The 27522-nt window shown below is 42.1% G+C and overlaps 1 protein-coding gene across 3 annotated transcripts in view; it reads right to left on the bottom strand.

Moving 5' to 3' along the window:
• Positions 1-246: 246 nt before the first annotated feature.
• LOC146358470 (sodium channel protein type 2 subunit alpha-like) overlaps positions 247-27522 on the bottom strand; it is a 92348-nt gene continuing 65072 nt past the window's right edge. For all 3 annotated transcript variants that reach the window (XM_084811901.1, XM_084811899.1, XM_084811894.1), the window contains 9 exons: positions 26517-26671; positions 25958-26131; positions 15321-15443; positions 12283-12564; positions 9781-9834; positions 8699-8836; positions 4266-4370; positions 3554-3824; positions 247-1439 (listed from right to left, as the gene is read on the bottom strand). In XM_084811901.1, coding sequence (XP_084668027.1) covers positions 247-1439; positions 3554-3824; positions 4266-4370; positions 8699-8836; positions 9781-9834; positions 12283-12564; positions 15321-15443; positions 25958-26131; positions 26517-26671 — 2495 coding nt within the window. The remainder of the gene's footprint in view (positions 1440-3553; positions 3825-4265; positions 4371-8698; positions 8837-9780; positions 9835-12282; positions 12565-15320; positions 15444-25957; positions 26132-26516; positions 26672-27522) is intronic.

Here is a 27522-nt window from a genome sequence, read left to right on the forward strand (position 1 = left end):
ATGTCAGTTGTAGTGAGAACAGTTGCCTGTCACCCTGTTTTACAGAACTGACGATGGGTCACTGTCTTGTTTTAGGCACTGACCTTGGAGAGATTTTTAAAATATATGTATATATTTATATATGTAATATATTTATAAGGTAAAAATGGATAGTTTGGCATAAATCTCTCAACGGAGTCTTGCTGACAAATACATCCCTTTCAAAGGCTGTAAACAATTTTGCACACAAACAGAATCCAGCCTGTTTCATTTTTTGCTTACTCTGACATCTTTACTTTTGTAGTCTCTGTCTGTTTTGCCTTTTTCATATTTCTCTTTGTCTGGCTTTGTAACACTATCGTAGGAAGGTGGAGAGGTGGTGGAAGAACTCTCGTCTGTTTTCTCTGGAGTGGAGTTCCCATTAAACTTATCAGTAATCATGTCTTTGATTGGCAGGATGTCCCCACCTTTGCATTTATCTTTATTATACATAGAGGTCACTTTTTTAACTTTTTGTTTTAAGAGGAAACGCCTGAAAGCCCGCTGAATTACAGTAGCAGATACCTCCTCTTGCTTTCGTTTCAGTGTGGTTGTAATTGGTTCATATGAAACTTTGGAAGGATTGGCTTGCATGAACCGATCTTCCATTTGGACTCTGAGTAAATCCATTTCCTCACTTTCTCCCAAAACACGCTTGGTAAAGGCAAACAAGATGTCCAGGCAGTGAATTCTGTCACCACTTACCATGGGCAGATCCATTGCAATAAGCTGAACTTTGTTTGGTTTTGGTATTAGAAGAGGAGGATCCAGTGAAGCAGCAAAATCAGAGAGTTTACTATATTCTATGAACTGGGATGCATCTGGGTCAAACTTTTCCCAGACCTCATAAAACATCTCAAAGTCATCCTCACTCAAGGGTTCAGCACTTTCTTCAGTAGCAACGCTGAAGTTCTCCAAAATGACAGCAATATACATGTTTACGACAACTAAGAACGATATGATAATGTAGCTGACAAAGAAGAAGATCCCGACAGAAGGATTGCCACAGTCTCCTTTGACTGAGCTTCCTGGGTGGTCTATCTCAGGGTCACAGTCTGGCGGCCCGCTGTTGAGAATGGGCGCCAGCAAGCCATCCCAGCCAGCAGAGGTGGTAATTTGAAAGAGGCAGAGCATGCTGTTGCCAAAAGTTTCGAAGTTGAACAAGTCATCAATTCCAACTTCTCTCTTCACGTAGGCAAAGTTGGACATCCCAAATATAGCATAGATGAACATGACGAGGAAGAGGAGGAGACCAATGTTAAACAAGGCAGGGAGAGACATCATCAAGGCAAAAAGCAGCGTGCGGATCCCTTTGGCACCCTTGATTAGACGCAGGATTCGACCTATCCTGGCAAGTCGGATCACTCGGAACAAGGTGGGTGACACAAAGTATTTTTCAATAATCTCTGCTAAGAACATACCTACAAAAGAGAAATATTTAAGGGCAACACTTGTTTTATAGCCCAGATATTTATTATTATTTAGGGAAGATGATTTGGCCATTAAACCCCAAATGCAAGCTATGTGTATAAAAAAAACCTTAAAGCAAAATGATTTTTCTTACGCTGTCTTGTACACTACTGTATTAGTCAGAGGGAAAACAAACATTGCATGGATGTTGGTGTGTGGATGCTGCCCACCACTGTTTTAAAGTAATTGATCTGAAAGCCCAACAAACTTAGTAAAACTCTCTGGCTCTGAATTGTCTTTTTTTTTTTTTTAACACATTCAGATAAATTAGTTTGGGTGGTGTAAGAGTGTAAGTCAGATTGTGGTTATGATATGTGAGGATGCAGATTTGTGGTTTCTCTAAGGCTTCTTCTCTAGGCTTCATGACAATTGCCCTCCATGAATATTACTTACATGTATAGGAAAAAAAGTGTCACGCATATAGCTAACATGTATGCATATATTTTGTAGCTTGTAAACACAACCAGATGTCACAGCCAATTGTGTCCTCACATTGCATTTACACTGTGAAAGAGACAGGTGCACATTCATTTTGCACAATTATATATGTGTGGTATAAACATTATTCCTGTTTCAGTTGGAAAATAGCTGTGTGAAGAGGCTGTCTCCATGGAGATTTGATAGAAACCAGACATGCAGTCCACATAGGCGATGTGTTCAGCCCTGCCCTTCCCCGACTAATCTGTGCTGCAGAAGCAGAAGACTGTAGGAGCACCTTGGAACATACCATTTGCATAGCTCCATGTACTATAATGATGGTGAGCTATGGTGTTTTAAGTGCATTTTAGAATGATGTTTCAAATCAGATAGTCTGTTGTCTAGAGATCATTTCAGTGTCTTCATTAGCTGTCAACAGGAGCTTTGCATCATGTGAAAGTTGCTGGCTGCACTATTAACAACAGCCAATATCTTCAAACCACAGGTACCTCACATTCTACAGAGTCTTTGCTTTCCTGTATGACCATATGCAAAAAGGGTAAGATCATTTTTTTCTTACTGGATTAGGGCAAGTCAATGTAAATTAGTGTGCCATTCCAGTGAGATCCATAATTAGATTGCAAAATGTGTGTGCAGCCCAAATGCAAACATACTTCTGGATGTGTGGCATTTCATGAGCTTCCCATCTGTAAAAGACAGGGTTATCTGGGGCACAAATTTCTATCTACACTGAAATGCAGACGGGAACAGGCACCCCCAACCACTGGACATGAACTACATGTATGAGCTGATTCACATATAATATCAAACTACGTATCCTCTCTCCTCTCCCTCTTCCTCACATGCTCTGATTCACTTACCTCCTGTCTTACACCATAACTTGCCATTACATCCAAACCAGGACATTCAACTGAGGTTTGCAATTCTGGGTTGGCTGAAAAGTGCAAACCATAGCTTGCTGATCAGATGTAATAGCAAAATATGGTTTGTACTAAGCAGAAAATAAGTAAGAGGATCAGAGTGTATGGGGGGAGGAGGGAGGGAGAAAAAGAGAACACCCAAACCTTGGAGCCTTTCTACACCAGCCATTTATTGTACGCTCAGGATTCCCCACTCACAATAGTTTGTGGGTGCTTTACACAACGTTGGCATCCTCTCGGGCCTCTCCCATGCTTTGCAGCCGTTATAGTGGGGACGGGTGGGGTGGGGTGTCTAGCAAGGAAAGTCTAGTATTTTTGTGAATGGTGGCATGAAATGCTGCTGTATTTATACAGTACCACAGCATCACCTTGTGGTTGTGTAATGGAACACATAGGGAGGCAGAGAAAGAAAACCCTAGGGAAAAAACACATGTAAAGGACCCAATCTTAATCCCACAAAGAATTTGGAAGCAGAAGCCTCAGTAAAGTGGCGAGTTAAAAGCCTCATTTAGAAAAGCCCTTAGTCTCGCTCAGGTAACACCAAATCATAGTTTGCTATTACACATGAACCAATCCTATTCCTGCATCAGAAAGGTTATGTTGAATATCCAAAATGCACAAAAAACCTATGTAATTTATTTATTTCCTTCATTTATATATAATCACACTCTAATCGCCATTCATTCTTGGAAACAAATAGTTCTTACCTACAATGGAGAGAATGACGACTACAAAGTCAAAAATGTTCCAGCCGATGGTGAAGTAATAATGGCGGAGTGAAATCAGTTTCAAGACACATTCTCCAGTGAAAAGGACGATGAAGACCAGGTTAATCCGGTATAGGTTTGTTTCCATTGCGTCAGTTTGGTCATCCGTTTCCACCATCATGGTGACCATGTTAAGGCAAATAAGAATCATGATGCTGATGTCAAAGGCTTGTTTTGTTACAAAGTCGAAGACCACGCCCTGGAATTTGTTCTGCAAAAACAAAAACAAAAATATTAATCACGGGAAAATGGGTCTCTTTACAAAGGTGCTGAAGTTTCTTTCTTTTGCTTTCATTCTTTATCTCCATGTCCTCTTTCTCTGCAGGAAGAGACAATTGAGTCTGCTTCCCACTCTCTTGGTTTTTGCGGAACAATACTGCCGCTTTTGCTTCTTCTAAAAATTTAGGAGGCAACTGGAAAACAAATCTACAGTCAGGCAAGTCAAGAACCAAAATATTAAACTTGACACCACAACCTATAGTATATTTAATTGTCCAGATATAAACTACAGTAATTTCACCCTATATTATTTAAGTCAAAATGTTATGGGTGAAAAACATGATTCTGGCATGTTTAAGAACAAAAACAGACAGCAGGCAGCAAACAGAGAAAACCGTATCTTAAAAAGTACAAAACAGAAATAAATTCTTACCCCTGGTCTAGGTATGGGTTTTTGTGGCTTTTTAGACCCTAATTTTTTCATTGCATTGTAATACTTCTTCTGTTCCTCTGTCATAAAGATATCCTGGCCTCCAAAGTAAAGAAATGAAATAAAAACTAGTTACAACCATGTCTACAGATTAATTTACGCTTTGATTAATGAACACTTATGATCACACTCTGGTAAAAGCACCACAGAGTTTCAATTGTTTCAATTGGCTATTCATTTGTTCCCAGGCCCAATTCAAGTGCTGGCCTTGTCCTTTATGGCCCTAAATGGTCTGGAGCTGGGATACCTTAAGAATCCATCTCCAGTTCTCTGCCTATATATTCCCACACCAGAAGACCTTCTCCAATTCCCCTTGCCATCTCAGAAATGCTGGGTTCATTTTAGTCACAGAACCAGAGTTGCGCAATGCTCTCCCAAGAGAGGCTGATTTGACCCCATTGTTTCTGGGTTTCAGTGCATTGTAAAGCTGTGGCTTTTCCAGAGCACAGGATGGGGATGGGGGGCAGCAACTTGCAGAAAAATTAACTGTGTATCTGACTGCCTCTTTTCTGGTTTTGTTGTTTGATAAGTTTGATTGTATTTGATTGGTTGTAAAATGTTAATGTTTTGTACAGACTTGTTAGCTGTCTAGATTTTTATTATGAATAAAAGCAGGGGCAGAATATGAGGCAGACTATTTATATATATGTCTTTTCCAACAGCACAAGAGGCGACTCTACACATGGACGTCACCAGATGGTCAATATCGAAATCAGATTGATTATGTCCTTTGCAGCCAAAGATGGAGAAGCTCCATACAGTCAGTAAAAACAAGACCTGGAGCTGACTGTGGCTCAGATCATGAGCTGCTTCTTGCAAAATTTCGGCTTAAATTGAAGAACATAGGGAAAACCACTAAACCTTTCAGGTATGACCTAAATCATATCCCTGATGAATATACAGTGGAGGTGAGGAATAGATTTCAGGGATTAGACCTGATAGACAGAGTGCCTGAGGAACTATGGACGGAGGTCCGTAACATTGTTCAGGAGGCAGCAACGAAATCCGTCCCAAAGAAAAAGAAATGCAAGAAAGCCAAGTGGCTGTCTGATGAGGCTTTACAAGTAGCTCACGAAAGAAGGGAAGCGAAAAGCAAGGGAGAAAGGGGAAGATATACCCAACTGAATGCAGAGTTCCAGAGAATAGCAAGGAGAGACAAGAAGGCCTTCTTCAATGAACAATGCAAAGAAATCGAGGAAAACAACAGAATGGGAAAGACTAGAGATCTCTTCAAGAAAATTGGAGATCTCAAGGGAACGTTTTGTGCAAAGACGGCCATGATAAAGGACAAAGAAGGCAGGGACCTAACAGAAGCAGATGAGATTAAGAAGAGGTGGCAAGAATACACAGAAGAACTATACAGGAAAGATCTTAATGTCCCTGATAGCCATGATAGTGCGGTCACTGAACTTGAGCCGGACATCCTAGAGAGTGAAGTCAAGTGGGCCTTAGGAAGCATGACTAACAACAAAGCTAGCGGAGATGACAGTATTCCAGCCGAGCTATTTAAAATCCTAAAAGATGATGCTGTTAAAGTGCTGCATTCAATATGCCAACAAATCTGGAACACTCAGCAGTGGCCACAAGACTGGAAAAGGTCAGTTTACATTCCAATTCCAAAGAAGGGCAACGCCAAAGAGTGTTCAAACTACCGCACAATTGCGCTCATTTCACATGCCAGCAAGGTGATGCTCAAAATCCTACAAGCTAGGCTTCAGCAGTATGCGAACCGAGAACTACCGGAAGTACAAGCTGGGTTTCGAAGAGGCAGAGGAACTAGAGATCAAATCGCCAACATTCGCTGCATCATGGAGAAAGCAAGAGAATTCCAGAAAAACGTCTATTTCTGCTTCATTGACTACGCTAAAGCCTTTGATGGTGTGGATCACAACAAACTGTGGCAAATTCTTAAAGTGATGGGAGTACCAGACCACCTTACCTGTCTCCTGAGAAACCTGTACGAGGGTCAAGAAGCAACAGTAAGAACCAGACATGGAACAACCGAGTGGTTCAAAATTGGGAAAGGAGTACGACAAGGCTGCATATTGTCACCCTGCTTATTTAACTTATATGCAGAGTACATCATGAGAAATGCCGGGTTGGATGAATCAGAGGTCGGAATTAAGATTGCCGGGAGAATTATCAACAACCTCCGATATGCAGACGATACCACCCTAATGGCAGAAAGCGAAGAGGATCTCAAGAGCCTGTTGTTGAGGGTGAAAGAGGAGAGTGCAAAAGCTGGTTTGAAACTCAACATTAAAAAAACTAAGATCATGTCATCTGGCCCCATCACTTCCTGGCATATAGAAGGGGAAGAAATGGAAGCAGTGACAGATTTTACTTTCTTGGGCTCCAAGATCACCGCAGACGGTGACTGTAGCCATGAAATTAAAAGACGCTTGCTCCTTGGGAGGAAAGCTATGGCAAACCTAGACAGCATAGTGAGAAGCAGAGACATCACCTTGCCGACAAAGGTCCGTCTAGTCAAGGCTATGGTTTTCCCAGTAGTAATGTATGGCTGTGAGAGCTGGACTATAAGGAAGGCTGAGCGCCGAAGAATCGATGCTTTCGAACTGTGGTGCTGGAGAAGACTCTTACGAGTCCCCTGGACTGCAAGGAGGTCAAATCAGTCCATCCTAAAGGAAATCAACCCTGAGTGCTCATTGGAAGGACAGATAATGAAGCTGAAGCTCCAATATTTTGGCCACCTAATGCGAAGAGAAAACTCCCTGGAAAAGACCCTGATGCTGGGAAAGACGGAGGGCAAAAGGAGAAGGGGATGGCAGAGGATGAGATGGCTAGATAGCATCACGGATGCAATGAATATGAACTTGAGCACGCTCCGGGAGAGAGCGCAGGACAGGAAGGCCTGGCGTGCTATGGTCCATGGGGTCACGAAGAGTCGGACATGACTGAACGACTGAACAACAACAACAACAACAACAAAATTTATATATATGACAGAATAAATATATTCAGATGGGATTACAAGTTACAGAAAACACTGGCAGAGGAAACACAGAGTACCATCAAGTGGCAACACATATTCACTTTTATTATATTATGTGTACCAGGGGAGAGGACAGTGGGCGGTGGGGGAGGGAAATCCCAGCCTCCTGTTTCCAAATGGCTGAGTACAGATCTCTTGTAATGTTGGTGCTTTGTTTTTTAAAGAATAATCTTAATATCATGTTTCTTCTTTTTTAAATCTTTTGTTCATTTTATCTCTTGCTGTTCGCCACTCCGGAATCTGGTAGATGTGAAGCGGTAAACAAAAGTTGTAAAGAAAGAAAGAAAGAAAGAAAGAGCCATTCTGCTCAAATATATCCTAGTGATTTCTTGGGATGACGAACAAGAGGCTTGTGAAAGGAGTTTGATGCAAACCTGCAAGAAAATACCTTGTTCACACGTCTTCCCTATTTGCTCCTCTCCTATCGAACAAGAATGGTGGCTATTCTTGGGTAGAGCACTTTCTTCTCTCAAATGGGACCAACTTTATACAGAAGAGTGTGAAAAGAGCTACTTGATAAGAACAACCGAGAGTGGATGGGATATTGGACTTGAACCAGATTCCCCAAGCCATGAGACTTACTGCATGGCCTTGGATAATTCGCCCTGTCTCAGGTTAACCTACCCCACTGGGTAGAGGATAAAATGGGGCAACCCCATGTAAGTCACCTCAAGCTACCTGGAGGAAGGGTAGGCTACAAGTGTGATGTTGAATAGCTTTTGCTAGATCATGTCCAGACTTACTTCATTGCCTTCATTTCTGCAACATCAGCCTGCACATGAAAAGGTTATTTGTGTTCTTCTTTACTTTGAAACCTGTTCCTGCACTGCAGTAAAAATCCTGAATGTCACAGTGCTGCTTTGGGAGCTCCTTGCATGCCGAGAAGGAGGGTAATAATGTAAAAAAGAAAGACATGAGGCATTATGCAACACTGGCCATACACTAGCAGGAGCCAGCACTCCCTAAAACAACCGGAAATGAGCCAACACACTCATTTCTGGAATGCAACTGATCCCAGGAGTGCTTTGGGTCATTTCCAGGGTTGCTGTAGGTGTTGTGCTGGCAATAGGTCCTACAGGTGCAACATAATCAGCTGAGATGCATGTGCAATGTTGGATACTGCCCATGATAAATAAATGACATTAACTGTACCACGAGAAAAGGTGAACCTGTTGGAAATTCAAACTTAGGATAAAGCAAATGATGGCTTCTTGTGCAGGCATTTTAAATAAATGAAAAATGTTCATTATTCTAACGTCTTAGCATGATTTCTTCACACTAGGCAGGACTTAGGTTTGGCCATTGAAAGAACACATTCATAACTTTACTTCCAGACCATCGAGAAAAAACTTTAAATACTTATCTTCTTTTTTTGCTGATTGAAGTTATCTATGATGACACCAATGAAAAGATTTAAGGTAAAAAATGATCCAAAGATGATGAAGATAACAAAATAAAGATACATGTACAGATTGTCCTCATAATAGGGCTGATCTTCTACCTACAAGTCATTAAAAAAAATTACATTATCTGAGTATAGACACACTAGACAGACAACAGTCCATTTCCTCCCTAACAGAGCAATTCAATGTAAAGTAGAAAAAAAAAAAACCCACAACCTAGTATGTGTAGCTCTCTCTATGGAAGCACTGACATGGTTCAGATGACACAACAGTCCACTGTGGGTTAATTAAACCTTGAGGCACCACCGCATTGTCATCCACCATTATGAATATGCAAGCTCCAGCCAGGGTTGCCATGGCTTGTCATGTCATCTGAACCTGGGTGGCGTGGGTCATTTGAGGGTTAAACAACCTGCACATAACCCCCACCTGGGGCTTGCATATTTCTAATGGTGGCTAGCAGGTGCTGCAGCTCTTCACAAGTAAATTAACCCATGATGGGCTGTTGTGTCACGCGATCTGGCCCACTGTGTTGTAAACATTGGCTTGGAACCAACATTTCTTCCTAGCAATGGGAGCACTTCCTGAGTGGAGTTCATGCCAGGATGTTTTGGCTGGAGGAAAGGTGGCTGGAGTCAATCTTTGCTGATTCCCCCTTCCCTTGCAGACCCCAGTGCCACCTCCCAAGCTGTTCTTGAGTGTCCCCCAATCCTCTGGAGTGTATTTTCAGGTAGATTAGGGGACTGCAAGGGGAGGGGGGAACTGGCAAACACTGCATCTCCCCTGTTCGTCCAGGAGAATGCTTCACCGGATCAGAAGCTTTCAATGGCTGGAAGTAGCCCTTCTGTCCACAGGAGGCAGATTCTGGATCCAAACTCACTGAGCCAAGGCTTTGGGTTTTTAGTTCATTAGCTTAATCAACCTTAGTGATGTTTACCCATATGTTTTTAAAAATAACAATACTTTGATTGAAGGTATTACCAAATGGAATCCCATGAGCTACAGGATGGAATGTACAATAATATACACAAGAAATACTTACATCCCGTGAATCAACAGCTGCATACATAATATCCATCCACCCTTTAAAAGTAGCCTATAAGTAAAATGCAAATATTAAGCGCAGTTATAAAGAAACAGGGGGTTGGATCCAGTAAGAGTAGATCCAGTGAAATCAATGGGACTTCAGTGAGTCAAGACTAATTTAGGTCCAATAGATTTTAATGAGTGTATTCTAAGTCTGGATCAAACTCAGGGTTTAGATAACAGCCACAGCATTAAATACCCTTACCTTTGCTGCATGTATACAGGAAATTTTGATGCCAACGTTTGGCAGAGGTAACTTACAGCATCATCTTTGATAGGCTATGGTCTGATACAAAGATCCCAGTGCCAGTGGAAAAGGACACAGTAATGTCCCTTTGCTCCATGATGTGGCTCAGATGCACTCCCTGTGCTCAGCACGCAGCAGCCATTGCTGTTCCTGTACTGATATATTTATTCTGATTGCATGGTATAATTGTTTTGGAGACATGAAGGACAGACAGGGTAGGCACAGAAACAAAGGGCAGACGGGGTAGGCACTGTCCTAGTGCTGGACCAACCTTGTCCCAGCAAGAGGGATAACTAGACAGTTGTCACCCACTTGTGAGAGGTTAAATGCCTATTTCGGTGTTTGCCTGGGTAACATAAGCCATACGAGCTAAAGCAGCTTCCCAGGGTTAGCCTGGTATTGCCTTCACAACTGGCTTTTCCAGTAGACAAGCCATATGCATTCCATTACCACAATCCATCAGGTCTGATTCAATGTTGGGCCCCCATGTGGAGGTCAACAAAAATGCTTCCATGTTGCAGCTCTCTGCTTCCACTTGATCCTGCAACTTCCCCCCACATGCAATCCCTTCCTCAGTCTTTGATTTTCCAGCCTATCCCGTTTCTGTTAACACAATGGCTATTCTGTTCTGATGCAACAGTGTCACAGTTGTCTGTCACTGACCTGGTTCACATGTAACGAGAAGCCACCGTGGGTAAATTTCCCCATGGAGCTTCTCATTGTGACAGTGGCTGCCATTTTGAATATTTGACCTGCAGTGAGGGCATGCCACAGCTTGTTGTTACATGTGAACCCAGTGAGGATGGGTTGTTGGAATGGCTGACAAGCCACCCAGAACCCACGGGCTGTTTTAGGGTTGCTGGCTTGCTAACCACCCCAACAACCCACCCTGAACTGGTTCGCATGTAACAACAATCTACAGCATGCCCCTGCTGTGGCTCAAATATTCAAAATGGTGGCGGTGGCTGCACAAAAAGCCCTGCGTGGAAATTCACCCACAGTGATTTCTCATTATGTGCAAACTGGGCCATTGGCTTAGCTACGGCCATGTCAGAAAAGGGCTGGGAAGAATTGTATTTATCAGCTGAATACTAGAAAGGACTTGGAAATCAAATTTCAGTTTGAAAGATTAACATTTGTTAAATATAGGAATTGCCTAGATAGCACTGACTTTCAAACATGTGGCTTAAATTATTGTGATAGAAATGATAGGGAATTCAGAATTAGGTCCTCTGTGGAATGCCATGCTTGTTGATGTCAGGCAGGAACTGACACTGTTTAGTTTTCAGAACCTGCTGAAGACATTTTTATGTAAACACGCCTTCCCTGACTGACCAGCCATGGTTTTCTTGGCACAATTTGATTTTAAATATTTTGATTCTGTATTTTGATTCTTCCTTTTATTCCTTATTATTCACTGATGAGGAATCTTATTAAATATAGAGCAATATATAAATCCTGTAAATAAAATAAAAAATAAAATAAAATTAGAGCACATCTCATATTTGTATAATAAGAGGGCAGAATGGTGAGTCAAGAAGCAATTTACTTTTACCCAATTTTGCTAATAGTGCTTGCTTCTCATGTAATAAGTATTAATTTAAACTTTATACACTTTTATCAGTGCTTTCAAAGTGGTTCACAAAAATTAAAACAAGTAAAAAACCCAACCCAATAAATATATACAAAACAACCAGCAGATAAAAACAAAATTACAAGTCAGATAGTTTAAAATGCTTAAGATTCTCTGTCTGTCTGTCTGTCTGTCTGTCTGTCTGTCTGTCTATCTATCTATCTATCTATCTATCTATCTATCTATCTATCTAAAATGCCTGGGCAAATAAAGTTTTTGCCTGGTACCTAAAAGACAGCTAAGTTCGTGCCAGGCGTACTGCCATAGCTGGGGTGCCACTATCAAAATGTCCTCTCCCTTGTTGCTACAAATCTCACCTCAGATGGAAGCATGCTCTGAAGGGCATCAGCCAATGATGTAAATATACTTGATCCAGGGGCTCCTCCACTTGCAGGAGTTCCAGTGTACACATGGAGCTCCAATGCCTGCAAGGGCTTCCCCCTCTGCCTTTAATATTGGGACCAGATTCAGGCAAACACCACTGGAATACGTGTGGAGCTTTGGACTGGAGCCAAGGCAGCTGAAAGCGCTGCATGAGTACTCTTTTATGCAAGGATGCAGAGTGAAAAATTACTTACAACTTGAAGCAGAGCGAGATAACCAGCTCCAACATTGTCAAAGTTTACTTTCACATTTTTCCATCGGGCAGGCTGATTGTTGTTGATGAGCTCATCACACTGGGTTTTATTGTCAACCTCGCTGATATTAAACATTTCACCCGTGGTGGTGTTAACACAGTGGTAGAACTTGCCAGCAAACAGGTTTACACCCATGATGCTGAAGATCAGCCAGAATATTAGACAAACTAGGAGTACATTCATGATGGAGGGGATAGCGCCTATGAGGGCATTAACAACCACCTAGGGTACACATTGAGGAAAAAAAGAAAGAAAAAAGAAATCCCAATTGATCTTTCATAGCTGAAGAATACAGCACCTTAACTTCTATTCACATCTTTATAACCCAACACTTAAGCTATTTTATATATACATATACACATACACAGTGGAAAAACAATGCAGATTAAACAGAAAATCCTATTGTTAATGGTATAGTGTTTTAAAAAAGACGACAAAGAAGAAGAAACTTAACTCTACAGGGAAAGCAAGTAGATGCAAAAAAGAAAAGAAAACCTGGTCAACGGTAAGATGGAATCATAAAACTGGTGTGTACTACAGGGAAAGAAAAGAGAGAGAGAGAAAGTTAAATACCAAGAATATAAAATCAAAGAACAATAAAACAAGCTAGGACTTCAAATAAAGAATGGCGGAGATGAGAACAATAAATAAGCAAAAGATATGAAACTCCTGCCTGGGCCTCAAAAGGTCAGTAAAGTGAGAAGGAAATATGCTTCTTCAGTTGCAGTAATGCCAACAAATCTTCACAACAATAGCAAAACAACAATATGTAACTTTAAACCACCCCTTAAGCAGCCTTTTAAACTTACAGAGTGTTTAGAGGGAGAAATGCACATCTGTTAAATATAGCCAAGATATAATTGATTAATGCATTAAATAGTTCACCTCTTCTTTAGGGAAACAGTTTTATTACTACGTGCCATGATTTGAGTTTGCTCTAAAATGAAGATATACCTTCTGAGCCAACCCAAGATTTTATGTGCAAAGGCCCATTTTTTTGTGGTTCTAGCCAAGGTTTTATGGATGTTAATGTTTAGACAATGGATTGTATCCAATGTTAGTTTAACTAAGGTGTAGACAATGTGGTGCCCGCCAACACCTTTCTTGGTGCCCACTGAGGTGCCATACCCCCTGTACTTATTTAAAAAATAATAACAACAACGTTTCTTACTGGCAGCTGAGATTGCTTCAAAGTAAAGTGAAGGCTTCTAGCTGCTCCCTTCTTTCCCCACGAATGCCTTTGGGCCCCGTGTGGGGCCAGAGACAGGCTTAGGAAATGAAGATGGCAGGTGGTTGCAGGCTGATGCTTTCCCCGGCAGCATGCTCATTTTGTGGTGGTGCCCAGGACAGTTTCTTAAATTGCCAAATGTGCCACCGGCCCCATAAACATTGCTTACTCTGATCTAATTTATGTCCCATTCATTTCAATGGGCCTCCCCTATCTCCCAACATACAATCCAAAGAAGTGTGAGCAGTAATTTCCAAGAGCACATTGCAAAGCAAACAGGAAACGCTTTGATGCAGCATCAGTACAATGCATGCATGGAGTGTCTTATGGCCTTGCCCACCCTGGCAAGGTACAGTCCCTCCCATTCATTGGACATATAATGTTCCTGTCTGGAGCACACAGGGGGTTTACAGGTTGCAGCATGGCAGTTCTGAGGTGGCAGTTGGCCGTGCTGCTTGCTGGGGCTTTTGCAAGCCATCTGAACCCTTCCATTGTCTTGAGACCTATAGGCACTGAACAAACCCTTCCTCATCCCTCCCCGCCCCCCGCCTCAGGCGACAACCCAGAGTTTTAAAAATCCTTGGGTTGTCATTCTGTGTGAATCAGGCCATTGTATTAGTTTAAGGAATCTTTTGTTTTCTTGATCATGAACCCATACAAAAACTCTGACATGCATAGCTTCAGTGGGCCACACTGTTGTAACACAATATGGACCACCATCACACATGCTCACCTTCATCCACTGTTGAAGTGGATGTAGTAGTAAGCCATCTTCATTGTGACCTCTACTATTTTCAAGTGATGCTCATATAGAAAGCATGCATCTTTCATTCACTGCTTGCAGCCTTGTCAGAAAGGTACATACAGGGCTGTGTGTACGGTTGCAATTTTGTGGGAGTGTACAATGAGATGCTTGGTGCAGAATTTCTCATTCTGCTGCCTACGAAGATATCCTTGAACATACGTAAGGCAGTGCCTGTCAAAAGCCCAGCAACTACACAGAGTGGCTAAGGGAGCAATCCTATTGCCACCAGACAGCAGCTAGACGGCCGTAGGATGTGTTGTTTTCCAGGAACTGACCTCCCCCCACTTCTGCGCTGCCTCGGAGGCAGCACAGAACAGCCCCATCCTCTGCACTCACAAGCGAAGTGCGGAGTAGCCAGAAAGGGGCGTGGCTGGGGGCGTTCTGGGGCAGGGAGGGCAGAACTGCCTGTGTGACACATCCTATGTGTCGTACAGCAGCCTCCTTCCCCGCTCCATGCTCCCGCGGCCAGACAGCCACAAGCCTGCCCTGCTTTGGATAGGTGGTCGCCTCCAAGTTCGGAGACGGCCGCCTATCTCAATAGGATTGTGCCCTAAATAAGATTTCCACTGAGGCTTCAGCTCAGCAATTTGCCACTCTTTGGCCTCAGAATTTTAATGGGGGGGGGGTGCAGAGTACACACAGCCCTGCGGACTTATGCACACGTGCATCTAATTGTTGTGGAGTGACTTAACACAACTAACACAATCCTTAAATAAATCATTTAACCAACATACATGCAAGGGGCCAAGATGCTTATAAATGGCTTAATAAGAGGGAAACCTCCAAGAATGTTGTAGAACTATATGCTTTTTAGAAAAGGTGATGCCTGCAGCATGCGGTAGGAAACAGCGCAACATTTCAGTGTGGATTTATCGTTCCTTATTCTGTGAGAAGAGCCCCTGTGTCATGCACATATTATGACAGGTTCATTCATTGCTGTCTCACCCTCATGCCTTCAAATCGTGACAGGGCTCTCAGAGGCCTCAAAGCTCTTAGTGTTCGAAGTGATTTAATGGCGCCAAGTTCGGAGTAGCCCAGGGCATTGGCTACTAAACTGACCAATGAAACCTGCCAGGAAAGGGGATAAAATACGTTACTGGCATTTCATTGGAATTCAGATATAAAGAATGAGGGACTGCTAGACACAGACCTTATGTTCAGTCAGGATTCAGTGGAGGCTCAGAACTTGCCCTCAAATTGAGGCTCAGGCTTGGAACAGATGGACTAAGGACGAAGAAACGACAACCAGGCTGTGACCCACCAAGTCAAACACAGCCTACCAAACTTGTCTTGTAGGTGCACAGGAACATAGGAAGCTGCCTCATTCTGAGTCAGACCTTGGGTCCATCTAGCCCAGTGTTGTTGACACTGACTGGCAGCAGTGGCTCTCAGGGTTTCAGTGTTCTTTTGCCTAGCTGGAGATGCCAGGGACCTTCTGCATGCAAAGCATGTGTTCTACCACTGAGCTATGGCCCCTGAAGAGGTGCTTGACAGCCTTCCTGTTCTGCAATCTGAGGGTCTGGCCTTCTTGCCAGAGTCCCTGTTCTGGGCTTGTAGTGCAGCCCCGACTCAAGTTCCCAACTCCAGCTCTGGCTCAGCAGAGCAGTGGTGTAGTGGAGCCAGGGCTCACAGAACTGAAGTGCCAAGACTTTTTAATTAGCAGGGTTGATGATGTCATCTGCCACTCCCCTATTCCGAGTTTAGCTGCAATTCTCACAGGAACCGGTGGGAAAATGGATTTTCCCAGCAACAATATATTGTTGTGAGCTATTGTAATACAAAGCACTTTGGGGGTGGCCTTAAATGGGTAAGGAAATTTTTGGACTCTCCTAAAAGCTATGGGGACTATCATGATAGCCCCATTATTATTATTATTATTATTATTATTATTATTATTATTATTATTGATTGCACTTCAAAAGTTACCACTTCAAAAGTTATCACTGCTGCAGAAACTTTAAATTAGAACATAGTGGGCCATGAGGTGATGTGGAAAAAAATGCTTAGAAAATGAATTTTGTGGCAAGCCCATGGGGACCATGCACTCTGCATTTTGTTTATAGGCAACCTGTTGGCTACTCACAAACAGTTCGTGAAGAAAAATCAAATCTAACAAAAGGTTTAACTTAACTAACTGCACTTATTGAAACATTCAAAGTATTACATCCTTTATCTTTGCATCACTTCCTTAAGTACAATGTTCTTGGTGTAAGCTCTAGGGTGGCCAGTGTAACATCCTTGTTCTGGTCCATCGATGACTTGAATCTTGAGGTTTCCCATGAGTGCACATGACTCAGGGCAACAAAGATCCCTTCATGATTTGTTCACAGGCCGTATGTTACTGGCATATCATTTGTACTTTGGCCTGTACCTGTGTTTATAAAGGTGTACAGAGACTTTTAAATGTTATTTTGTTAAATTTAACAGCTAGAGACTTCCTTTCTGAGCAATAACTAAACTTTTTCTGGTTACTTTTAACTGTAGGTGTCTCTTAATCCTTCATGATTTGTTAGAGCCCATATGTTACTGGGATATCATTGTACTTTGGCCTGCACCTCTGTTTAGAAAGGTGCACAGAGACTTTTGTGTGTGCTCATATTTCATTTTGCTCCAATTTGCAATTAACTATGTTTGTTTAATTATACTTGACATGTTTTTGATATCAAAAATAAAATGTTATAGTACATTGTTATAGAAGATAGCATAATTCTTTTAAAAACAGAAGCTTTATGGACATAAACAAACCTCCTACCTTAAAATACAGTGAAAACCGTTGTTATTTGTGGAATCCACATTGGAAAAGCTTTCCAATGAAGTGTGTTTCATGAGAATCGGTCAACGGGAAGGCAGTCAAAAGAGGATGACCAACTAACTCCTGACTTTGAATTTTATATATATATATATATATATATATATATATATATATATATATATATGATAAGATCATCCCCAGGGTTAAATGTGCTCCACAAAATTTCCTGCTGTTTTTTGGGTAGGGCACATTTAAAGGAACAGCTCTAAAACTGACTTTGGTATGTGTTTGGTGTAAGAGTTTGGGACTACAGTGTTCAGGTTTTGCCCAATTTGGGCCCCTCAGGGTTCAAAATATCTGGAAGAGATCTACAGTGTACTGAAATAATGTGTGGAAGCATAATGGAAAAGGTGCAGAATAAACAGTACAAAATGTATATAACATGCATAGAATAAATCTTATTTTTCCGTTTTTATGTAAAGAAATACTAGCTCCTGGTATTTCAAGTGCATATTATATACTATTTGTCCTGCTATAAAAAATTATGCAAGGTTCAGACAATACACTATTGGGGTATGACTGTTAGAGGAAATTGTCACCTGCAGCTTTTCTACCAGCAGCAATATTCACAGTACCTTACTGCATTACGTGTGCTAAATTTTCACTCCATGTTAAGTAGTTGGAGAGCCAATGCATCAACATTTCAGAATAATTTCTGCATGTTTAATGACTACTAATGATAATAATTTTGTTTTCATTAGCTTTGTGCCTATTTTTTCTTTAATACTGCCAAATATGGAAAATATGATGTTTTTCTCATGAAAAATGTCCACTTGCCATTATTCTGAAAGTAATTATTCTAAAATGTTTCAGACAGGGGTCTTTCTCAGTCATTCCTGGAGTTGCCAGGGTCTGAATCTGTGCCCTGCATGCAAAGCATGTGCCCTACCACTGAGCTACAGCCTTTACTTCTCTGCTGGAAAATATACACAATCAAGTTTGGTTCCTTGAATGGTTATGGCTCCAACTCTAACACAGTTTGCATGACGTGACAACCCATCGTGGGCAGCAAGCCACGACGGGTTGTCGTGTCGTCTGAACCCGGACTGCTTTCTCTAGGGTAGCTTAATTTTCAGCAGTAAGCCACCCTGGCAACCCATGGCTTATTCTCGAGGTTGCTGAGACCCCAGTGGGTTGTCACGTTTTCTGAACCTGGGAGAGCACGTTCACTGGGGGTTGCAGGGATCAGCTACCGAGTTGCTCAGCAAGTACAACAGAATCCCCTGCTGCTCTTCATCGTCTTGCCAGTGCCACAGTGACAGCCCCTCGATCCATGTGCAGATGGCACTTTCAGGGGACTGTCACCTGTTACCTACCTGCTTTGGCCCCTGAAAATTGCACAGCCGTATTTGTAATTTCCCCTCCTGGTCTGTCACAAGTGCACATTAGTGCACCACTGCAGCCTCAGTTCAGATCAGGCACCGCATGCCTGCAATTTATATTGCAAAACAGTGATCCACTGAAGTGATCTACTGTTTGTTCAGTCAGCCACACTTAGTGGTTGAACCGTGTATATAGTTAAAGCCATTGTTTTTTATTCAAAATAATGCTGCTTCAGATAATACGTTAAGACTTTATAGTAATTTTATGTCCTGTAATCTATTAAGAAGAAAAGCCTACTGCCAGCTTTTCCATAATGAGATATTATATCTTGGCTTGTAAAATGGATTTAAATATTGGAGGAAAATATTTTTTATACTGCATTGCTCTTACCAGATTATAGGTGTAACTTGTGAAACATGCTAATCTACAGAACAATTCTGTTGGCAAATACTAGCGGAAACATGTAAATATATATACTCAGAAAAACAGCTCTTTTACAATAGAATCTTCAAGCAGATTAAAATAACACTAAACTGCAGTCCTAGACATGGCTATCTGGGAGTAAGTCCCATTGAACTCAGTGGGGCTTCTGAGTAGAGGTGCACATGATTGCCCTCAGAGAAGGCAATCCTGTGGTCCCTGGAGAGAGACCCAGGGACCATAGGATTCTTTGGAGCCCCCCTTCTGCCCCCGCTGTAGACACTGCTACAACCTTGGAAGGGGGACTCTGGAATCTGATCTCTCTGCTTCACAGCTGCCACGGAAATAACAATGGCCCCTGCATTCCAAAGTTGCAACAGCCACAGGTCCGGAAGGAGGCACTGCATGAGCAGAGAATGGAGGGGAGAAGAGAGACCAGGATATAAGAAATCCTATGGCCTCTCCAGCCCCAGCTGCGGCCCCGTGACTACTCTAGATTGGCTCAGAGGCTCATCTAGAGGAAAATTTACAAAAAGGAGGTCAGAATCACCTCAGTTGCATCTCCGGCTCTGCCAATGGCAGCCTGGCAGGGCATTGGATATTTGGAAGCCTTCGCAGTCAGAGGCTTCCATCTAATAATGGCACAACCCATAGGATTGTGCCCTAAAAGAATGAAATTCACCAACACCTTGGAGCACATAGTTACAACTTTACACATAACACTAAACCAAAGTGAATTTCAAAGGCAATTGGAAGAGGGGCTGAGGAAATCACTTCAAGTCTTGGTTGTTCTTTACTTCCTCTCTACTACTCTTTCAGCAGAAGTGAACATTTTGCCTCTACATGTGTGAGAGACAGTCAGAAAATGAGACAGAGAGACAGAGTGACTGCAGCTTACTAAAATGCTGTAAAGTACATATATCTATGTACATGCACTTGCTCTTTTATCTGACTTCAGACAATGTTTCTGCAGTTTATTAAGTTCTCCTAGCAAGACAGACAGTACATTTGAGATGGCAAAAAGTGTTCTGGGACCTGACATAAGCTTTTGTGACTATCAAGATTGGAGGTACACAGATGCATGCGAGGATACCCTGCTGAAGTGGATATTCTTGAGACAGAGGTTTGTCCCTCTGGCAGTAGTCAGAAAGAGGTCAGACTGCTGAGTATCCCTAGAATATGGGGCAACCTTGCTGCCATCCATTCCCTGCTCCTTTACCCCTTCATAAACCTCATCAGTTTTCAAGCACACACTCTGGACAGTTCTCTGTTCACCTGTGCAGGTAACATACTCTTGTTCTGTTCCTTCTCCCCCTACTTATACTCTAGCTAGGTTTTACATTAAATTATAGCCATGACATGGAGGTGGCTTTAAAGAGGTCCATATTTTAAATCACTGCATATGTCTGTTTCTGAACAGCACCTGAAAATCCATCTTTGTAAAACTGCCATCCCAAATTCAGAACTTTTGGCCTCCTGCTTTTCCATTCTTTTTGTTTCTTTCTCCCTTAATAGAGAGAGAGAGAGGTGTTTTTGCGGTGTTTTCTAGCTTTCATCAAAGTACAGAAACTAGCTTTTTTTACAAGATAACCAACTATTTAAAACCAGCTACCAAGGTCCAGAGCTTCTAATTACAGTAACTCAAACAGTCATCTTGACAATACCCACAGGACCACTTCTTCTTCCCACATTGCTCTAAAAGGCAGATGGCCTCACCTTCAAATATAATGGGTTGTATCCAACGTTAGGCCAACTTAAGTCCCATTCATTTCAATGGGTCTACTCTAAGAAGCACTCATATTGGATGCAACCATAATTCTCAGCTTACCAACAGTGCTATTCACATATTCTTTACCACATTTCCCTTTTCCTTATTGCCTAGGTTCAGTTTTGAGCCTGCAGCCATGACCTGTCTCCTTTTCTAACCTTTGAACAGTACTTTATAGAAATATTACATTGTTACATGATGGCTGTTGTTGTTGTTCAGTCGTTAAGTCGTGTCTGACTCTTCGTCTCTAGTTCTCTGCTTCTTCGAAACCCAGCTTGTACTTCCGGTAGTTCTCGGTTCACATACTGCTGAAGCCTGGCTTGTAGGATTTTGAGCATAACTTTGCTGGCATGTGAGATGAGCGCAATTGTACGGTAGTTTGAACACTCTTTGGCATTGCCCTTCTTTGGAATTGGAATGTAAACTGACCTTTTCCAGTCTTGTGGCCACTGTTGAGTGTTCCAAATTTGTTGGCATATTGAGTGCAGCACTTTAACAGCATAATCTTTTAGGATTTTAAATAGCTCAGCTGGAATACTGTCATCTCCGCTAGCTTTGTTGTTAGTAATGCTTCCTAAGGCCCACTTGACTTCACTCTCTTCAGCTTCAGCTCAAGTTCAGAGACCACACTATCATGGTTATCAGGGACATTAAGATCTTTCCTGTATAGTTCTTCTGTGTATTCTTGCCACCTCTTCTTAATCTCATCTGCTTCTGTTAGGTCCCTGCCTTCTTTGTCCTTTATCATGCCCTTCTTTGCACAAAATGTTCCCTTGAGATCTCCGATTTTCTTGAAAAGATCTCTAGTCTTTCCCATTCTGTTGTTTTCCTCGATTTCTTTGCATTGTTCATTTAAGAAGGCCTTCTTGTCTCTCCTTGCTATTCTCTGGAACTCTGCGTTCAGTTGGATATATCTTCCCCTTTCTCCCTTGCTTTTCGCTTCCCTTCTTTCCTCAGCTACTTGTAAAGCCTCATCAGACAGCCACTTGGCTTTCTTGCATTTCTTTTTCTTTGGGATGGATTGAGTTGCTGCCTCCTGAACAATGTTACGGACCCCCATCCATAGTTCCTCAGGCACTCTGTCTATCAGGTCTAGTCCCTGAAATTCCTCACCTCCACTGTATATTCATAAGGGACATGATTTAGGTCATACCTGAATGGTTTAGTGGTTTTCCCTATGTTCTTCAATTTAAGCCGAAATTTTGCAACAAGAAACTCATGATCTGAGCCACAGTCAGCTCCAGGTCTTGTTTTTACTGACTGTATAGAGCTTCTCCATCTTTGGTTGCAAAGTACATAATCAGTCTGATTTCAATATTGACCATCTGGTGATGTCCATGTGTAGAGTCGCCTCTTGTGCTATGATGGCTGTTACTATGTGGTAAAACATTTCAATGCTCGGAGTGCTAGGTGGTTGAAGAATTTTTTCTCCATATCAGCACAAATCTTTCTTTTTGAACAGTTTGTACTGATGGGAAGAACATCATACCAACTGCATGGTGAACTAATGTACACAAATGTCTTAGTATATGATAATTGCCAGAGCATGAAGGAACTTGAAGAGGCCTCCACATGGCAGCAGTAACTGCTATACTGCCTGACAAAATTCATTGGCTTCATTGACATCGTTCAAATTTTCCTCCATGCTGAAGCTACTTCGCACACCCAGCTCCTAATTGCCATTTAGACTCCACACAACTCGCAGCAGCAACCATGCCTCAAATGTCATGTGAGAAACATGCCCAGAGTGTGATACAGCCCTGTTGGCATAAGAATCCACACTCCCACATGTTGCAAAATGGCTTGCTTCACTGTGGTTTTAGAAGGGTCTGTGGTCATGCTGAATAAACACTGTGAATTCCTATATGAGCTTTACAGACTTCTCCTAACCATGCTCAAACTGTAAATATTAACGATTTTCTTTGTGCAGATGCATAGATAGGGGTACACAAAGTGTAACCACAGAAGGAGCCACAGAGAAGTAAGTAAACACCTAGAATGTGTGTGTTAGTTTATGTTTTAATTACATTGTGAAAACTGTGAATGAACCACTTTGTGACAGAAATGGGTTTGTTCACTTCTGGGTAGAATCCAACTTAAGTTAGTCATGACTAACTTAAGTCCCATTCATTTCTTAAGTCCCATTCATTTCAGTGTTCAAAGTGCAGCCCCTCCTCTGTTGCCTCCTCTTTCCCCCTTGCATCTCGCCACTTGCCCGCCCACCCCAGTGCGCAAGGTGAGTTTACACCAGTTTCTGGCTTTTTGGAGGCACTTAAGAATTTTTTACCTTCCCAGCCCGGACTGGCAGAGTGGCTGGCAGGGTTTCTTTTCACCAAGGCCACACTGACCTGTCAGTGATGCTGCTTGCAGGGTGGGCATCACTGCAGAACAGGTTGGCAAATGCAGTGTGGGTTTATGGGCAGAAAAATCTAAATTAACCATTTGGTGAGCTCCGAGTTAGCTTTTTAAGATGAAGGGAGGATTCCTCAGATCTGCCCATCTCAAGACTGCGTGGCTAGAGAAGGTGGGAACAGGTCCTCCACTTGGGGTTTGCCTGATTCACCCACACAAAGCCACAAGGCCCGGGGGGTGGAGCAAACAGGCCCCCCTCTGCAGTTAAGGTGTGGTCTGTGAGGGGTCTTGAGTAGATGGAAGGCTACCCAATGATTCCGAGCCTGCAAAGCTCACCCAATAACACTGAGGTAGAAGGAAAGCTCCTTTAACATAATCTGATAGGGTACCCACACAGGAGGAAGGGAGTTATTTATGTTAAGGCAATTTGCCTTAACATAAGTTAAATAAAACTTAGTTGTCACTTTTTAAAAACCCAAGGAACTGGTGTCTTTTCTCTTTACTCTGGGAGATACAGGTGCAAACATCCCTTCCTTGATAAACACCCATTTCCTGAGGGCCAAAATCAACATTACTTTAAATCTGTGTCTAGCTGCTATGTCTTTTTTTTCCTTTTTTTTCCATTTTATGTCTAGAGTAGGCAGTGGGGGGTGGTGTGTGTGCGCCGATCTGGATCTCAAAAGCCCCCTACCCACCATACTAGGGTCTGGATTGGGACTCCTGTACCTACTCTAAAGGTAAAAGTGGGAAAGACACAGCTGCTAAACACAGTTTTAAAGTAATGTCTGTTTTGTCCCTGAGATACCCAGCCTACAAACAAACACTTTTCGCATCTCTGAGCATCTTCTGATTAGCTGGATGCCACCCTCCATCTGTCAATCATAGCAGTTCTGGAAAATACCATAAAATGGAGTGGTTCTTAGGTATGCTGTCTCCACTTGTCCTGAAAAACATTGCATGCTGGCTTCTGCATCCAGAGGAGTCTCATGTACTGATGCACATGAAGGACACTGTTCATTCTTCGTAGGTGCTGAATTGCCTCAGATTGTGTTAGCAAATAGTATGAAAACAACATACACAGTAATTTTCTTGCTATCTCCTATTCTTTGAAGTGAGCAAATATTTGCAACTAGAAAGCTGGCATTGGATCCAGATGTACTCATACCCAGAGTAAACTCACTGAAACCAATGGGACTTGAGTTAATCATGACAACCTTAAGTCCTATTGATTTCAATGGGTCTACTCTAAGTATGTCTAAGTCTGGATCCAGCCTTTGAGGTTGATCAAGGAGCTTTTTTTTACTTGGATGGTTGAACCCCACAACTGTGTGCTCTACCTAAACACTGCTTAAATTATTAGGACTGAGAGTGAACTCAGGTATTCTCCTGAAAGAATCCACAGATCTGGATTCCACATGTCCAATTTTAGGAGATGGTGACATGCCGGTGGATGATATTTGTGTGTAAATAATATGCAGGGTGCCTCTCAGCCTGCATCCCCCACAAAAGAAACAGCACTGGCTGTCCATTACAAAGTTCTTAGGTTTTTCCCCTGCAATAATCTCTGCAAAGTTATGTTAAACCTGCAAACCATATTTTAGTTGATACTTCAGTCTTCTTCCTTTAGGAAGTGAAAGACTCCTGTGGTCCTGACCACTCTGCCCACCTTGCAATTCCACTCCTTCGGCCAGTGGCCTTTGGCCACCCTCATGACCTGTCACAAAAGGCGTGTGAGAGGTGGCCTGTACGGCTCAAACACAAGACCTTTAAAATAAGAGACATACGTATTGCCCAACGCATCTCTATGACAACAGCAAGTCTGCAAAGGATGAGTAAAGAGATACCAGCAACTACGATCTCACATGACACATTGCCTCCACAGCAGGGCAAAAACAAGCATTCCCACATGGAAGCCCTGTGTCACCCTGAAAGCAGAGGAAGAGCTAGTCCGCACATCCTGTGACCCACCCAGCGGAATACAGCCCATCAGCCATGGAGGGTCCATATCTTAAGGAAAGGGCCGTGGCTCAGTGGTAGAGCAGCTGCTTTGCATGCAGAAGGTCCCAGGTTCAATCCCTGGCATCTCCAGGTAGGGCAGGGAAAACTCCTTCCTGAAACAGCCACTGCTGGTCAGTGCTGACAATGGTCTGACTCAATATAAGGCAGCTTCCTATGTTCCTGTATCCTTCACCTGTCATGGGCAATGACCTGTCAGGTGCTTGACAGCCTCCATATTTCTGAAGTCACAGGCAAGCAGCAAAATCAGGAGCTTTCTCAACTTGCTGGATGGGACGCCATGCAGTACACAGCTGATGGGTTGTACTTTGCTTGGCAGGTCATGAACTGTGCAGGTCTGAGGTGGGGAATCATAGGATAACGGAGCAGAAGGCTGTGCAGTGATACACTCACACACCCCTAGAGCATCACCTCCAATGTCCTCTCTGAAAGTAAAAATACTGGAAAATACACAGAGGGCTTCCCAGAGGCAATGGGTTTCCACATACATACATAGTCTCCCCCTCCCTTTCTAACTAATCTTGACTTTTACTGACTAGACTAAGGATAAAAAGACTACAATACTCTGAAAGGCACAATGGTGTGATGACCACAGTATCATGTCATGTATATATAACTGATGACTGTTAACAGGGTAATTCTGGAACCTTATTCAGTTCCAGTTCCAAAGTTCAGTTCCAAATTCCCCCCCAAATTAGCATTATGATAGTTAATACACAAGTATTAACACAAGAAGGACTGTCATTTGTGGAATAGCAGTTTTCTATTCTATTTACAATTTGTTTTATTTTATAAGGCCATTCCTCTTAGAAAGATGTTAAGTAATAGCAACATTTCTACCTTGCTAAATGTACGCAGGAGCAAAGCAAGCCATGGGTTTCAAGTACTTACATCAACAATGAGGAAATCCAGCCAGCACCAGGCATTGGTGAAATACATCTGAAAGCCATAAGCCACCCACTTCAGTAGCATTTCCAGAATGAAAATGTACGTGAAGACCTTGTCAGCATATTCCAGCATGGTCTTGATTGTCTTGCGCTGCTCAATATATATGTCTTCAAAGGCCTGGGGGCAGGGGAGTAGGGTGGAATTGTTGCTTTATCTTTCACAGAAGTAAGGCATATTTTAAAAATGCAGGGAGGTGGGAAAAAATTCACTTCTGCTTCATTTTCTACAAAGGTATTATCAAAGAATTACAAAGAGGGCAAACAGTTTTTATTTCATTTTTCTTTTCTTTTGTTTTATTTTTTGAGTACATAACTCAATTATGAGTTATAATTATATTAAAATTATTTTTAAAATTCAAGACTATCCATGTGTGGCTATTTTTACCAAACATTTTCATATAATATATTACGTGCTTGCCAATATACATGCCATAATGTCCATTTTAAAATCTTTGATACTATAAACATTTTGAGGAAAACGTTAGATTTTATTTTTTGCTCACCAGAGCACCACTGCTGAGGAGAATCATAAATACAATGAATGACTCAAACCAGTTGTGTTCAACTATGCTGTAGCAGGTTTTCCTAAAATTCCACCAGATTTTTCCTTTCCCATCTTCTATACTCACTTGACAACATGGGAACTTCTTGACGCAGCCTGTTTACAACAATATTAAACTGTTAAATATTTGAATAAATTTGATTTGATTTTTGATAATTTTTTAATCCTGACTTTGCTCCAAGGACTTCAGGTCTATAAAGATGGGGTTTTCCTACTTTATCTTCACAATAACTCTGTAAGGCAAGAGGATAGCTGCTCTTACAGCTTAATTTTAATAGCCACATCCACAATCTATGAAGTACTGAATGAAATATGGAATTTTAAGGCTATCAATTACGCTGCAGTGGCAAATAAAACATTTCTAAGCACATTTGTATTTCCATTTTCCTATGGAAGGAAAATAACTGGTGGCAGCTGTCTGTCATTTGTGCATTTGTCACGTGGGGTAAAACTTATGTGACAGGATACATGTAATTTCCTTCCTAGAAGTAATTCCCATGTAGCACATTTCAGTCAGGATCCAAAGAACCAGACAATTAGTTCCACATAGCCAAGGGGACTTTGGGATTATGTTTCTCAAAGAGTGGCCTCAAATGCACATAGCATACTGCTTCTGAAACTGAGGTGACTTTCAGAAGCAGATGGTGATATGACAGGAAAGTCTGCGAAGGGGAAAAAAGTGTTTTTGTGGGTGTGTTCAAATCTTTGGGTGTGTCTTTGGAGCCACATCCTTGTCTTGTGTGAATCCACCCTAAGGGTGAAACTATAAGTTACTGTTGTGTGTTTCTTTCTCCTGATAGAGTTGGGTGTGTTTTTTTCTTCCTGAAAAGCAATATTGGAAGATGCTATTGAGAGTGGAAGAACACTGGGGGGGATAGGAAGGAGGCTGCTTAACTCTTTCCCTTTCTGGCATTTACCCACTCAGCTCCTCTCTCAAGCTACTTTCT

Source organism: Heloderma suspectum, chromosome 1 (assembly GCF_057233095.1).
Source record: "Heloderma suspectum isolate Gila_16-S chromosome 1, 16-S_ref, whole genome shotgun sequence".
Lineage (NCBI taxonomy): Eukaryota > Metazoa > Chordata > Lepidosauria > Squamata > Helodermatidae > Heloderma > Heloderma suspectum.